This window comes from Hipposideros armiger, unplaced genomic scaffold (assembly GCF_001890085.2).
Source record: "Hipposideros armiger isolate ML-2016 unplaced genomic scaffold, ASM189008v1 scaffold_321, whole genome shotgun sequence".
In the NCBI taxonomy this organism is placed as follows: Eukaryota; Metazoa; Chordata; class Mammalia; order Chiroptera; family Hipposideridae; genus Hipposideros; species Hipposideros armiger.
Window position 1 is genome coordinate 1,489,381 of NW_017731671.1, and position 15,001 is coordinate 1,504,381.

Consider the following 15,001-nt stretch of genomic DNA (forward strand, 5'->3'; position numbering starts at 1 on the left):
CTTGTCTGTTCCCCTTCCCCCAATTCCCCAGCACTGTTTCCATCCCCCCAATTCCCCAATAAAAATCTTTAAAAAAAAAAAAAAAAAAAAGAACAACAACTTGGCTGTTCCCCGCCCCTAATTCCCCAATAAAATCTTTAAAAAAAAGGTTAGCAAGGGCTGGCAGAGTGGCTCGTTGGTTAACAGTTGGCTTGGGAGTGCAAACTCTGAGTAGCGTGGCAGCAGTTCGGATCCCACATGGACCAGTGATGCTGCGCCCTCTACAGCTAAGATGGTGAACAACAGCTCAACCTGGAGCTGGGCTGCTGTTGAGTTGCCAGCGACAGCTAGGCTGCAGTGGGGCTGCAGTGGGCTGCCGTAAAGCTACCATGAGTGGCCGGCAGTCAGCATGAGTGGCTGGCAGCTGGCATGAGCTGCTATGAGCCGCCATGAGCGGCCGTCCAATGGCCAGCGACTGATCTGCCTCAGCCAGGAAGAGCGCAATGATAATACCAACATGGGCCAGTGAAGAGACGTCCTCCACAACTAGACTGAAGAACCAAAGGACAGCAACTTGTCTGTTCCCCTTCCCCGATTCACCGACGCTGTTCCCTCCCCCGATTCCCCAAAAAAATCTTAAAAAAAAATAAAAGGTTAGCAACACATTGTTGCAACAGGTTTGAGAACTGAACTGCCTGATTATATGTTATTTCTTAAATTCCTTGGAGTGGAATGGCTGGGTCCTATGTGGGGAACGGTGTATGTTTAAATTTCTAAGAAAATGCCAAGTGCTTTCCAAAGTGGGTGCCCCATTCTGCGCTTCCACCAGCAGCACATGAATATTCTAGTTGCTCCCCATTCTTGCCGACACTTGGTATATAAGCATTATTATTTTTACTTTATACCAATTCTTTATCCTTGATTTTATATTTTATCCTAAGCATGTTATATTTTTATAATAAATTCATTTTCAAAATATCTCACATGTAGGAATAGTAATATAGGAGCTTTTGCTTCAAAGGAGGCTCTGGACTTACTTGACGCCCCTAACGTTCGGTTTCTTTAAATGAAATGGGGAAAGGATGAAAGTACCTGCCTCATTAGGATTAAGTGAGATTATCCCACACAAAGCATGGAGCTCAGTGTCTGCCACAAAGCAAACACTCAAAAATGTCAGCTATTCTAATCAACATCATTGTCGTCATCATTATGATGATAATTGTTATTACTCTTCCTACTCCCCACTCCCTTTCTCACTATGACTACTGATCTATTATACCTGCTTATTTCTATTTATGATGAAGGCCACAGGATATGTAATTGATGGAAGCACCATTCAGGCAGAACGGTCTCTATATTAGATTTTGGAGGGCTCCCTTTCTAGAGGAGTTCTGTATATTTGAGACTAACAGATTAAGAACGTGAACTTTTCCACAATTTCCCCAAATGTTGTCATATCATTGCATTAAGCCCCTATAATGAGAAATGTCTGAGCAAAGCATGCAAGGGGGAGGTTTCTAGGCTGCCACCGCCAAGGCAGTCGTGCCAGCTAAGCAGGTCCAACCGCTTCCTGGCAGAGGGCTGTGGGGAGAGAGGACAGGAAGGGAAGCATCCACAGAGCCCACCTGACTCGCTGGTGAAGGAGATAGAGAACATTGCGGAGGCTCCCCAGGGTTCTGTTTTCTGGGTTGAGTCTGTGACGTCCAAACTAGAGAAGAAGAAAAATCAATAACTAATAACTGTTCAGTACTGCTTTCTTTATCTTAATTTCAACCCACAGAGAAAATTATGTTGGAGTAATGTCTTACAGCAAACAGTAATAAAATTATCCAATTAGTATGTAGATTTCATTAACCCCCTATTTTTCAGTGAAATAAGTGAAATAGTTCAACGAAATAAGTGAAAATAAGAAATATTTTTCAATGAAGTAAGCACGAGAATTTTCACCTCACAGAGAACTATGAGGGAAATTCTACTTCAAAGGAAAAAACGTGCCCATGATGAAGATTTCGATATTGACGGTATGGCTTAACTTCCAGCCCTCTAGGTCTGATAAATGCTAATCAATTAGAACCACTGCAGTCTAAGCTCTTCACATTACATGTTTACATTATAAAAGTATCAAAATACACTTATCTGGATGCTACTGAATTCTTTTAAGTGCCAATTTAAAAACAATATATTAGGCGCTGGCCAAGTGGCGCGTTGGTTAAGAGCTGGCTTGGGACACCAGCTCTGAGCAGCAGGGCCCGGTTTAGATCCCACATGAGGGCCAGTGACACTGCCCTCTACAGCTAAGATGGTGAAGAACAGCTCGACCTGGAGCTGGGCTGCCGTGAGTCACTGGCAACAGTGTAGGCTGCAGTGGGACTGGCTGGCAGCCGGCATGAGCTGCCAAGAGCCGCTGTGAACGGCTGTCCAGTGCTCGGCGAGCGACTGCCTCACCCAGGAAGAGCGCAATGATAATACCAACATGGGCCAGTGAAGTGATGTCCTCCACAACTAGACTGAAGAACAGAAGGACAGCAACTTGTCTGTTCCCCTTCCCCCAATTCCCTAACCCTGTTCCCTTCCCCCAATTCCCCAATAAAAATCTTAAAAAAAATAACCAAAACAAACAAAAAAAACATAATACCTTAGTCAAAATACTTTTAATAGAAGGCAATAATATTTTGAACTGAAATACCCTCACTACCACACCCATATTATCTATCAATAATAAGTCCTTTGATTTTTTTTTTTCTCCAAAGCGGACCATTAATCTGTCCATAAACTCTCTTCCACCAAACAGATCAGGAATCTGCATCTTATCCCCCCTCTCCACTGCTACCACCTTAGTCTAGGTCACCATCACCCCCACCTGAATTCCTGAAATGGCCTCCTATCTGACAGTCCACCCACTTTTCTCTTAGCCTCTGACCAATTTGCCACACAACAGCCACAGCAATCTTCCCGAATTGGAAATCAGATCATGTGACTCCCTAGTGTACAGCCCTTCAAAGGCTTCCCTCTGGGTTGAGAATAAAATCCAGAATCCTCATCGATATCCTCCCCTGATACTTTTCCAATCTCATCCTGAGTTACCCTCCAGCCATCGTGGCCTTTCAGTTTCTAGGATTCCTTAAGCTCTTAGCACGTCATGTCCCCTCTACCTAGAGTGTTCTTTGCACAGAGGGGCCCTTATCTTCCTCTAAGTCTTGATTTACACATGTCCTCAGAGGAGCCCATCCCCAATCATCCTACCTAAGAAGATTCCCCCTCCACCGAACCACAGAATGCTGCTCACTTCCTTTCCTCAATTTGTTATTACCTATTTATTGTGCTTATTTACCTGTTCATTCTCTCCTCAATTACCTCCACGAGGGCAGGAATTATGACTGTTTTATTTACCATGTGTACACAGCTCCTCACACAGAGTGGGTGCTTAATAAATATTTCCATGAATAAATAAATGAATGAATGGAGAAACCAGAAATCTGAAAGTGTTCCCAAAAAGCTAAATCATTAATTCCTCCTGAATAAACAAAAGGAATCAACCTCTGATTTTGTGAAGAATGACCTGCCCTAGGACACCCAGGAAATGGACCTGAATGAGTGAAGGAAGCAAACTTGTGCATTCCTGAGGCACTTAAAGTGCCTTCCTCCACACTGGGCTTTTCTGAGACACCATGTTACCTAAGAAATTGCAAATGTAAACTTCATTCCAAACCAAAGAGGAAAGAAAACAGAGACAGCAAGCCTGGCTGTCAGAGTATCAAACAAATGGAAAAACTGGTGAGGCATGCTCTGGCCTACTGACTGACTGCTTTATTGCTTTATTAGCTTTATTGAAAGCTTTATTGCTTTATTAGCATTGCTTCAAACAGAGAAAGCAGGATTTAAATTCAGGGAGAAGCCCAGCACTCACCCTCAAAATCGACTGGACTGTCTGCAGGGGATAGGTGACTGTGGTTGCAATCGCTTTGGCTACTGCACCGATGATGAACACATCCAAAGAAGAAAGCTGGGAAGCAGGGAAAGAAGGAATCACATCAATCCAAAAAACAAGACGGTGCAGAGATCATGATCTGCTGCTTTCAAAATCAGGGATTACCTTCATTCGTTTCTTTAAAATCTGCCGTTTTAAACCTTCATAGAACATGAACTGGATGGCAGGATTGAAGACCAAGAGCAAGGAGGGAAATGTGCCATTCCATAGAGACAAGATTCCTTCATCTCGAACGATCTGGTGAAAAGCATCTGAGCAAGAAATCAAGGACATTAGATGACAATCCCCTAACTAGAGAAGACAAGGGGAATTCTGTTCAAGTATACCCAGAATAGAAACCGCACTGGTTCTGTCAACAGCATTTCCTTCTTGCAATGATATGTTAGGGGCAAGTTCATCAGTGAACTCCTTTTTGATAATTGTCAGACACTGACAATCACCAAGTTATTGAGGGACAACTTCAATCATAGGCAGCTCTGCCTGACAATCTGGGGTCAGAATGTCAAGCTTTCCTAATTACCGCCACCACGGGAAACTCTGTATTACAGAGAATTGTGAACTGACAGCCCACATGCTTCACAACAAAGTCCAGTTCAACCAAAGATAAGATGATAGTTCCCTAGGGTCCATTTTATAGGACTGACTTATAACAAAACCACTATTCTCATTACAAACACAGGAAAGGAGGACCTGGCAGTGTGGTGCTATTAAAAAGCAAACACTCAAAGATACCAGACACTAATCTGGTACCTTTAGCCAAAGACAATGCTAGAAAAAAAGTAGAGTAGATTATTCTTCAGGAATATTCACCTCCCACCCCACTCCATGGGAGCAGTCATTTCTCTACCCTTTGTCTTTGGGGCTTGGCCATGTGATGTGCTTTGGCAAAGCTGATGTTAGCAGATAAGATGCAAACAGGGGCTTGAACTATGCTTGTACAATCGGGGGTGTCCTCTTAGGGAGGGGATATCACAGAGAGAAGAATATGCTCAGGCTGGTCCCAGGAAGATGAGTAGAGGCTCCCAGTCAAATCCCCATCAATCCACAGACCCACGAGCTAAACAAATGCTTACTTACTGTTGGATGCTGACATGGGAGGTTGTCCTAATATACAACATTACTGTGACAATAAGTTCTAGTACAAAGAGAAAATAAAACCCTTACACAGAAACTCACCCAAGAGACACTTACCAATAATACCTTTGTAGTTGGTCGGTACAATGTCTTCATTTCTAAATTTTGCTCCTTGCAGCTTCAGTCTGGTGTTTACCACCCAGAGTGGAGTTGTTAGCAACACATTCACCACTCCTTTAGAGAGAAAGAGGGAGACACAAAGGAAGGCAAAATGCAATCTTTCAAGCTTTCTGTCTTATGTTACAGCTACATATCCATGCCCCATTTATATTTCTGCCACTGACCTGACACGAGACCTAAGGTGAGTGTCTCTTTGTGCCAGGGTACAACACAAGCCACTCCTGTTAGCAGCAATTCAGAAGACTTGCTGATAGCCCACTGGCTGGCAGCAGTACCTCTCCATGTGAAGAGTAACGAGCTTCCTCATTTGTATAACAGGGGGCAATCTACCTGTCAATTTATATAAGCATCCAAAGTAGCACTTTTGATATAGTTTTACCTACAATTTTTCAATAACGGCTTTAATAGAGGGGAAGTGGCTATTGATCACATGCTAAGTTCATGACAACATCAAATAAAACACAATTTACAACTTTCCCCTAAGTAGCTCACATGGTTTTAGGTGAGTATGGATCTGGTACAGCGGGTGACAGGTGAGAAAGTGGTGACACTGGAAAGTGCTCCAATGGAGACTTGAGGATCATAGGGGAGTTCCTCATCAGTCAGGGAATTAGGGGAGGCAGGCAGCAAGCAGTGGTTAGGAACCGTCACAAAACACCTGAAATAGCCTCGCAAGCATCACGATCCTTACAAGCTTAGGGATGGGGATCCTGGCCCCCCAAGGTTGCCTCAGTGGAACAATACAATGAGCCAGCTGCTTCTGTTTTGAAAACACATGATCCCAATTTAACACCATCTTGAGATATTAAAATAGTCCTCATCAGTCCTGCAATGATTAAAAAAAAAAAACCCAGATAGAGTTGTAACAAAATGACACACAGCATGTACTTTATAAATATATGTTAAATAAATATCAAATAAATGAACCAATGAACAAACTCAGCAAACAGCCAACCATACATGGAACTATCTGGCTCCAGCCATGCTGTGAAGAACCAAGAGGTGCAATCCTAGGGAAGAGAAATCTTTTACTAAAAGTAATTTAAACACAACAGGAGAAAGAATGTTTTGATTTAAGGACTCTTAAAACATGCTGTATAGAAAATACAGTCTAACCGAAAATAAGCTTGTGCAACAGCCCAGAGATTCAGTCTATTTTTTCACTTGTCGCACACAGATGAGAAAATAAAATATTTTGCTACCTCCCTCTTAGGAGCATCATGGGAACACTTTTTCTCAAACTAAAAAGACATTATCAACTAATTTTATGAGCTGTACCTGCCATACTTTTATAGAGTCACATAATACCAAAGAGCCATCTTTAGTTATGACTCTATTCATACACTGTCACTTGAGGCATTGATCATAATCTGGGTTAAGACTTACTAAGAGGTTTCTGCTGGTCTCATGTTTATAAAGCACCAGTGCCCAGGAGGCCAAAATAGAAGAATATCAATACATGCTCATGTGCCCAGATTTCATAATGTATTCCTATTCAATGCAAGGTACATATCACTTAACAGAAAAATCAATAGCCAGAAAAACCAGACTAGAAAGTACTACATTTGAGCAGTCTACATTTTTTTTTTTTATGATTAATTAAACAGGCGAGCACAGAGCCAGAGACCACAAGCGTCCACGGTACACTGTACAGAGGCCCAGCGAGCACACCTTTCTAAACAAATGAAACAGGTTCCCCAGTAAATACATCCTTTAGAAATCAAAATTTACATTCTATTCAAGAGGTAAGCATGCACAGAACACATTGGAGGCAAAGCAGCCAAGAGTAGAATTTAACTGTTATTTAAAATTCTGCTTTTATATCCCCTTTATTAACACAACTTGAAAGACTGAGAGGATTCTAAGGACAATCTCAAGTACAGAAATGCACTACATCATTCAAAGAAGGGAATATAAAGTCCTTGTAAGAACATTCTGTATTTCAAAGCTTTTTATCGGAGAAGTTCAAGTACTTTGTTCATCCTCTAAGCCAAAATAAGAGCTATTTTTTAAACAGTATAATTTTATGAGCTCTTGGAAAAGACACTCAAAATACTTGAGGATCCAAAACTTTGCTAAAAACTTACAACCTATATACTCAAGCAAAGGACAACAATCAATGGAGGAAAAACAAGCTACAAACAGTCATGATGAGCGATTCCAACCGGTACTGGCGCCCCACGGATAAGGCTCCCAGATAAACATGGCTGTCTGCTTACTTGTGAGCCTGTGTAGAAAATTCTTCTTCCAGTTCCCAGGTATGGCTGTTACTTCAGCTCTAAGAAGGGGCTACTACTACTTTACCTACTTAATGACAGGAGACTTTTCCTTCCAATTCAAATGACTATTTTCTTTCTTTGTAAAAAATCATTTACAGGAAAATAGAACCAAAATTAAGAGATAAAGAACAGTAACTGAACACACATTATTCAGTGATTCAAGGAATAACTAGAACACAGCTATTGACTCTTGAAATCTTGAAAGGAAGTAGTTTTATCAGCAGTGAGTCTCCTTTGGTAAAGACAGAAAACAAAAATGAAGTATGCTAATCGGGTGTGCATTTCTGGGAAATATACACAATGACGACTGATAAAAGAAAATGGCAGATCAAGGTCATATATCCAACCATTTGGCTCCCTATGAAAGAATGCAACTAGATACACGACAGAAACAAACCTGCCTTCCTAGAGTCAAGGCTGGAGGGCAGGAAATGAGTATGAACCATCAGGACAATGACAATACCCTTAGCTTTCAAAAAGAGCTATTGGTGAAAATCCCAATTTCATAAAAATGGCAAGTATCTTCTTCATTTAAGTTATGTGTAAGGTTTTGTTCCCAAATTCTTCCCCAGGGTATCAAGCTATATGGGCTTTCTTCCATGAAAACAAAACAAATAAATAAAATAAATTTCTAAGTTTCAAGCAGAATTTGAATAACAATAATACTGTTCCTAGTTCTCCTTGGAGATTAAGAAAACTCATTTCAACAGTGATCATAATACAAAGACAGGGCTCAGAGCAGGAAGAAAAAGCTATTCTAATTACTGTAAGAATGCATAGGTATTAAGATATAAAAACATGTTATGAGAAGTTTAAAAATCACAAAAGTAATTTCTAAGAAAAAGAGAGGACCTATAACCAGAGAATCTTAGAATTATGAAGGACTGTAAAATTCATTTCACCAAGGGTCTCAACTGTGACACTACTGACATTTTGAGCTGGATAATTCTTTATTTGGGTGTGTGTGAGTGTGTGGGGGTCCTATTGTATGTGTGGGGCAGTCCTCTACCCACTAGATGCCAACAGCACCCCGCAGGGCTCACAGCCAAAACTGTCCCCAGACACTTGCCATGTGTTTGTTCCCTGTGGGTCAAATCTGCCTCATGTGAGAACCACTGTTCTAACCCAATCACCAAGTGATTATTCACTTTATTTTTCAAAGTTTCAAAAGACAGAAATTCACTCCCACCCTAATGGCCTATTTTTTCCAAGAGCTGTAAGAAATTTTATTTTTATTGATACTACATTTACCTTCTTGAAGCAACTGGAAACATATATGAAATTAGGTGTTTTTTTACCTGAGGTAGAGTTAGCAATTCTGATATGATTTTCCGTGTATTTTAGGATAAGTAAATGTATCATGATCCTGGCCCAATTCCTTTGGATAATATAGAACAAGTATAGTCCCTCTTCTACGAGTCATTCATCCATGGCCTGCTCATCAAGCACATATTGTGTGTCTAGGATGTGATCAGCCCTGCTCGACAATACAGCAGTATTGTCACATATTGTCAATAAAAATGAAAATCCCTGCCTCATGAAGCTTATATTCTAATGGTGTAAGACAAGATGTAGTATGTCAGAGAAGGGTTAAAGAACGAATTTAAGCAGAGGAGGAGGGTAGTGTATTAGGGATGAAAATGTCTATTTTAGACACTGTGGCCATTTAGAGAAAGATCTTAAAGGAGGTAAAGCCATGAGCCATGCACTGAGTGAGCAGGCAGAGGAAACAGCAGGTACACAGGCCCTGAGGAGAATGTGCCAGGAAGGAGAAGGGGCCAGTGTGGATGCAGTGGTGTAAGAGAAGAGCAGGAAGGCCAGGTCATATGGGTCTTTGTGGGACAAGAGTAAGGAAGCCCTGAGACAGAGGTATCTACTGTATCGGGGCACAGAGGATGGGCGCCTAGTCCAGAATGAAACCTGGGCTGGTAGTATGGAAAACCGAGAAGGCTTCCTCAAAAGGAGGTAGCCTGAGCTGAGAATGAAAGGATAAATAGGAGTTAATAAGATGAAAAAAGCAGTAAGACTGTATCAGACAATGATATACACAGTAAGAATGTTTCAGACAGACAACAGTAGCTATAGAGGAATGGAGTTACTAAATGGCTTGCTATATTCAAGGAATCGCAGTTTGGTCTGGGAAGATGGAAACGGTAAAGATAGAAGTAGAAAGGTTAAGCAGCATCCTGGCACATTTTGTATTTTAGGATCTTATCCTGTATGGGGGGGGGGCAGGAGGGAGGCTTGTACACTGAGAGGGCCATGCCATGACTTTATCCAGAATGCAAGGGACAGATACTGGGGGGTTTCAAGCTGGGGATAGTGTAACCAGGTTTGGGTTTCAGAACAGCAAGTCTCAACTATCTCTCTAACAAGACATGTAACAGGATGCTCACAATTGACACAGACACATCAGCTGTCCCTACATGTCAACCGTAATTCCACCGTTTTCTCATACACTCAAGAAAACATTTCAGAATAGAAGTAAATTAGAATGATATTGTTACATTGGGATCTCTTTTAACCAGCTTCATACAAGGTGTGATCAAAAGATACGGTAAGTGTTTCAATAAAAAAAAAATTTATTACAGTAAAAGACACATTGCCATTATTCCCCCTCAAAATACTCTCCCTCACTTCAAACACACTTATCCCATCATTCTTGCCACTTTCTGCAGTGGTTCTGGAAGTCCTCTTTTGTGACTGTCTTTACTTCACCCTCTATCATGACAGTGCTCCGTGTCACTCATCTCTTCTGATAAATGGCAATTTCTGTCGTAAAACATTAGAGTGTCCTCATCCACCTTATTCACCGGATCTGGCACGGTGCAACTTCTGGCTCTTCCCCAAAGTAAAAATGATTCCGGACATTGAGGCAGCCATGACGGTGCAACTAAAGACATTCAAGAAAGAGGACTTGCAGAACTGCTTCAGAGACTGGCAAGAACGATGGGATAAGTGTGTTCCAAGCCGGGGGAGTATTTTGAAGGGGATTAATGGCAATGTGTCTTTTACTGTAATAACTTTTTTTATTTAAACATTCACCATATTTTGTGATCACACCATGTATAATGGACTCACCATATACACCTGTGTTACACTTTCCCGTTATAAGACATACTGACAGATAGATGCCCACAGCACACTGAATACCTGTGGCCACTAGGCTACTCCCTGGTATGCCCATGTCTGTCTGCGTCCATCCCACTGAGTTTTATGCTTGCCAAGAGTGAATCATGACTTTTCTCAAACCTGTTTATGTCAGTTGTAAATGTTAAGTAGGCAAAGCATTACAGGTATGGGTAATGGAAGAAAAACAGCAGAAAACTCCCATCAGTGAACCGATATGCCTTGGTCATACATCCAAAAATTGAAATAGTATGTATTCATACATCTTAAGTTAAAATATTATACTGAAGGTATATAGGCTATTTATAATATTCCCTACATCAATTGATTTTTAAAACTAACTGCCCTACTATACCAATCTAGTTGTGTTAGGTATAGGGGAATCTACTGTAATCATACATTGTGTACGAGTTAGAAAGGAAACAGGCAGTGGATACAGTGAGAGAATAACAAGGGTTGGGTGTACCTGGTAGATAATAGGATGTCAGCTACAGCAAATAAACAGCTTTGGACAATTAAAAAAAAAAGTTTCATCATATATTTCATGAATTAGTAGTCTCATGGAAAATTATGAGTTAGTTCTGAACAGTGAGTCATGACTTTTCAGTGTAAATCCATATAAACTACAGTAATCTAGAATGCATTAAAATCGAGATATTACAAATACTTGGTCTCAAGTATAAAAATCATAGTAGGTTGCTATTTGTTGCAATTATGTAAAAAAGGTTCCCTCTGTACAGGATAACATTGGATCTGATTTTTTTTTTCAAGTGAACAAATCTCAAACTTGAATTCTGACACTGTTTGAAAACTATTCTTATAGAAAGACTACTTGGGCAGGACTATGCAAAGTGGGTTAGTGAGGAAGAGCGCAGAGGCAAGGATATCAGAACACAGCAGTGGTCCAGGTGAGAGATGATGGCCCTTGATTTGAGGAAATGGCTATGGATATGGAGAAGAGGAAATGGATTCCAGAGATATTTAGGAGACTGATGACCAAGGGGATGTGGAGGGTGACAGAGCGCCCTCTATGATGACTCCCAGATTTCCATCCTGAGTTACTTACCTATAGCTATTCATTCATTTCATTAGATAATGAAATCTGTGTGTTATATTCTATGTGACAGTTGGTCTGGTTGGGGCGGCGGTGGTGAAAGTGGTCAAAGGTACAAATGTTCAGTTGTAAAATAAATAAGTCATGGGGATGTTATGTACAGCATAATGACAATAATTAACAATCCTATATTGTATATTTGAAAGTTGCTAAGAGAATAGACTTCAAGTTCTCACCACAAGGAAAAAAAGTGTTGCAACTAAGTGTGGTGATGCATGTTAACTAGACCTATTGCGGTGATCATTTTGCAGTGTATACACATATCAAATCATTATGTTTTACACCCAAAACTAATATAATGCTGTATGTCAATTATATCTCAATTAAAAAGAAGTTGTTCCAAATGAAAGCTAATTAGATCTAAATCAAACTAAGACTAAAATGAGAGCATTAAGTAGAAGAAAGGCTCAGAGACCAAGTCAAGCAACAGCAGTGGTCTCATACAGGTGAAGAAGAGAATCTGGGGCCATGAATACTCTTGAGCTGGCAACTACTTCTCAATCAAATAATTTAAATTTCAAATGGATATTTACATTTTTCAGTTGTGTGACTTCCAAATTAGTAAATTTTCAAAGAATGTATCAAGTCACTCCACAGAATACTAACACTAAATGTACAACATTCAAATCAACTAATTTAGTTACAGACTAAAATGGACAAACACAGAAAACAAAGGAAATATATCTACTTTCTTTCCACCTCTTTAATGAAACCCTGACTAATCCAACAAACACTTTGTTCATTCAGAAAATATTTACTGAGGGCCGGCGAGTGGCATGTTGGCTTGGGATGCCAGCTCTGAGCAGCAGAGCCCTGGTTCAGATCCCACGTGAGGGCCAGTGACACTGCGCCCTCTACAGCTAAGATGGTGAACAACAGCTCGACCTGGAGCTGGGCTGCTGTGAGTCAACAGCGGCAGNTAAGTAGAGACAGACAGTAATTAAATATCAGGTTGCTTAATAGCTACCTAACACTTCTAAAGTCTCAGATGACAAGGATCTGGAGCCTTCTAAAATCTGGCTCCTATTCACCTCTCCAACCATACTGCTCATGATCCTATACTCACTTAACTAAATTAGAGAACTTGCTGTCCTAAACATGCTCCTGTTATTTTCTCAATTCCCTACCACTCCCTTTGTTGGGAAATTGTTGCCACTCGTGTAAATGTTACTAATCCTACCAGAGCTCAGTTCAAGAGCCGCTGCTTTCCGAAAATAAGCACCCTATCCACCAGCCAAAAGTGACCTCTCTTCCTGCTATGAACCTTTCACACATTACCAACTATTATGATACGAGCTACACTGGGCTGTGCACTACATACTTTGTCACATTTGACTAAATGCTCTCATACTCAGGGTGGGCTTCATGAGTGTGTGACCTGTCTTGTGCTTGGTTTAATGCTTGGGAGTCAACCGTCTTGAAATGCTTAATAAATTGTGATCAGGGAGTCCCTCCCTACATCTTCATTTGGTACTGGGCCCTGAACATTACATGCCAATCCTGTTCATGTTAAATATCTCATGTGAACCTCAGTCCAAAAAAAAAAATCCCAAAAAAAAATCACGGAAAACAAACAGAGAAGGAATTATAACCTTCATTTTTTAAGAAAAAAGACCTTCACTTCCATAAATTTTAGGTACAGACTGCTAAACTGGGGTAACTGATCTTCCTCTCTGGATTAAAAAGATAAAAATAAGCCAAGTCAGCTCAGAAATAAACCTCTGTGTATACAGTCACTGGATCTCCCACAAAGTGCCAAACCACTCAGTGGGGAAAAGACAGTCTCATCACCAAGTGGTGTTAAAAAAACTGGATATCTCCATACAAAAGAATGAGGTTGAACCCTGATCTTCTACCACACACAAAAAATGAACTCTGAATGAGTTAAAACCTAAAAGGAAGACCTACATTATAAAACTCTTACAAGAAAACATAGAAGAAAAGCTTTTGTGACATCAGACTCAGCAATGACTTCTTGGACGTGACACCAAAAAGCACAGGCAAAAAAGGAAAAATAAATGGGGCACATCAAAATTAAAAAGTTTTGAGCATCAAAGGACATAATCAACAAAGGTATGGCAACCTACAGAAAGGGAGAAAATATTTTCAAATCGTCTTATCTAATAAGGTGAATATCCAGAATATATAAAGAATACCTACAGCTCAACAATAAAAAAAATCACATACTGTAACTCAATTTAAAAGTGGGCAAAGGACTTGGATAGACATTTCTCCAAAGATGATATATGAGGTGTGATAAAAAAAATACAGTGAATGTTTAAATTAAAAAAATTTATTAAAGCAAAAGACACATTGCTATTAATCCCCCTCAAAATACACCCCTTCACTTTGAACACACTTATCCCATTGTTCTTGCCACTTTCTAAGGCAGCTCTGGAAGTCTTCTTTTGTAAGTATCTTTAGTTGCGCTGTCATGGTTGCTTCAATGTCCTGAGTTATTTTGACTTTGGGGAAGAGCCAGAAGTCTCACGGTGCCAAATACGGTGGATAAGGTGGATGAGTGCATACGGACATGTTTTCATTTGACAGAAATTGCCATATACCAGAAGTGATGTATGACACGGAGCATTGTCATGATGGAGGATGAAGTAAAGACATTCATGAAAGAGGACTTCCAGAACTGCTTCAGAAAGTAGCAAGAACAATGGGATGTGTGTTCAAAGAAAGGGGGAACACTGTTTTTGTTTTTTTTGTTTTTTTTTTTTAGCTGAGCCATCCTGCCACCTGTTGGCAGCTCAGCGGCTGCTCAGCTTGGGCCGGGACTCGAACCGCTGTTGCTCAGAGCTCAAACTCTTGAGCGAGCTCTTAACCAACTGAGCCACTAGGCCGGCCCAGGGGGAGCCTTTTTGAGGGGGATTAATGGCAATGTGTCTTTTACTATAAGTTTTTTTTTTTGGTTTTTGTATTTAATTGGGGAATTGGGGGAGTGGAACAGTGTTGGGGAATCGGGGAGGGGAACCAGCCAAGTTGCTCTTCTTCAATCTTGGTTGTGGAGGGCACCACTCGCTATCTGGCAGGTCGTGGCCTCTAAGCTCAAGGTGCTATGTTCAGTCTTAGTTGTGGGCAGGTGTAGCCCACCATCAAACAGGCAGCCTTGTTGTTAGGAGCATGTGCTCTCACCAACTGAGCCATTCTGCAACCTGTTGGCAGCTCAGTGGCAGCTCAGCTAGGGCACAGTGTCACTGGCCCATGTGGGAATCGAACCGGCGGCCCTGTTGCTCAGAGCTCATGCTCTTA

The 15,001-nt window shown here is 40.8% G+C and overlaps 1 protein-coding gene across 1 annotated transcript in view; it reads right to left on the reverse strand.

The window, feature by feature from the left end:
- The window catches only part of SLC25A17 (solute carrier family 25 member 17), a 59,073-nt gene that overhangs the window by 8,090 nt on the left and 35,982 nt on the right, over window positions 1–15,001 (reverse strand). Inside the window, exons 3-6 of the mRNA XM_019660548.1 lie at window positions 5,159–5,275; window positions 4,073–4,218; window positions 3,887–3,982; window positions 1,605–1,687 (exon numbers count right to left, since the gene is read on the reverse strand). Of these exons, the coding sequence (XP_019516093.1) occupies window positions 1,605–1,687; window positions 3,887–3,982; window positions 4,073–4,218; window positions 5,159–5,275 (442 nt within the window). The remainder of the gene's footprint in view (window positions 1–1,604; window positions 1,688–3,886; window positions 3,983–4,072; window positions 4,219–5,158; window positions 5,276–15,001) is intronic.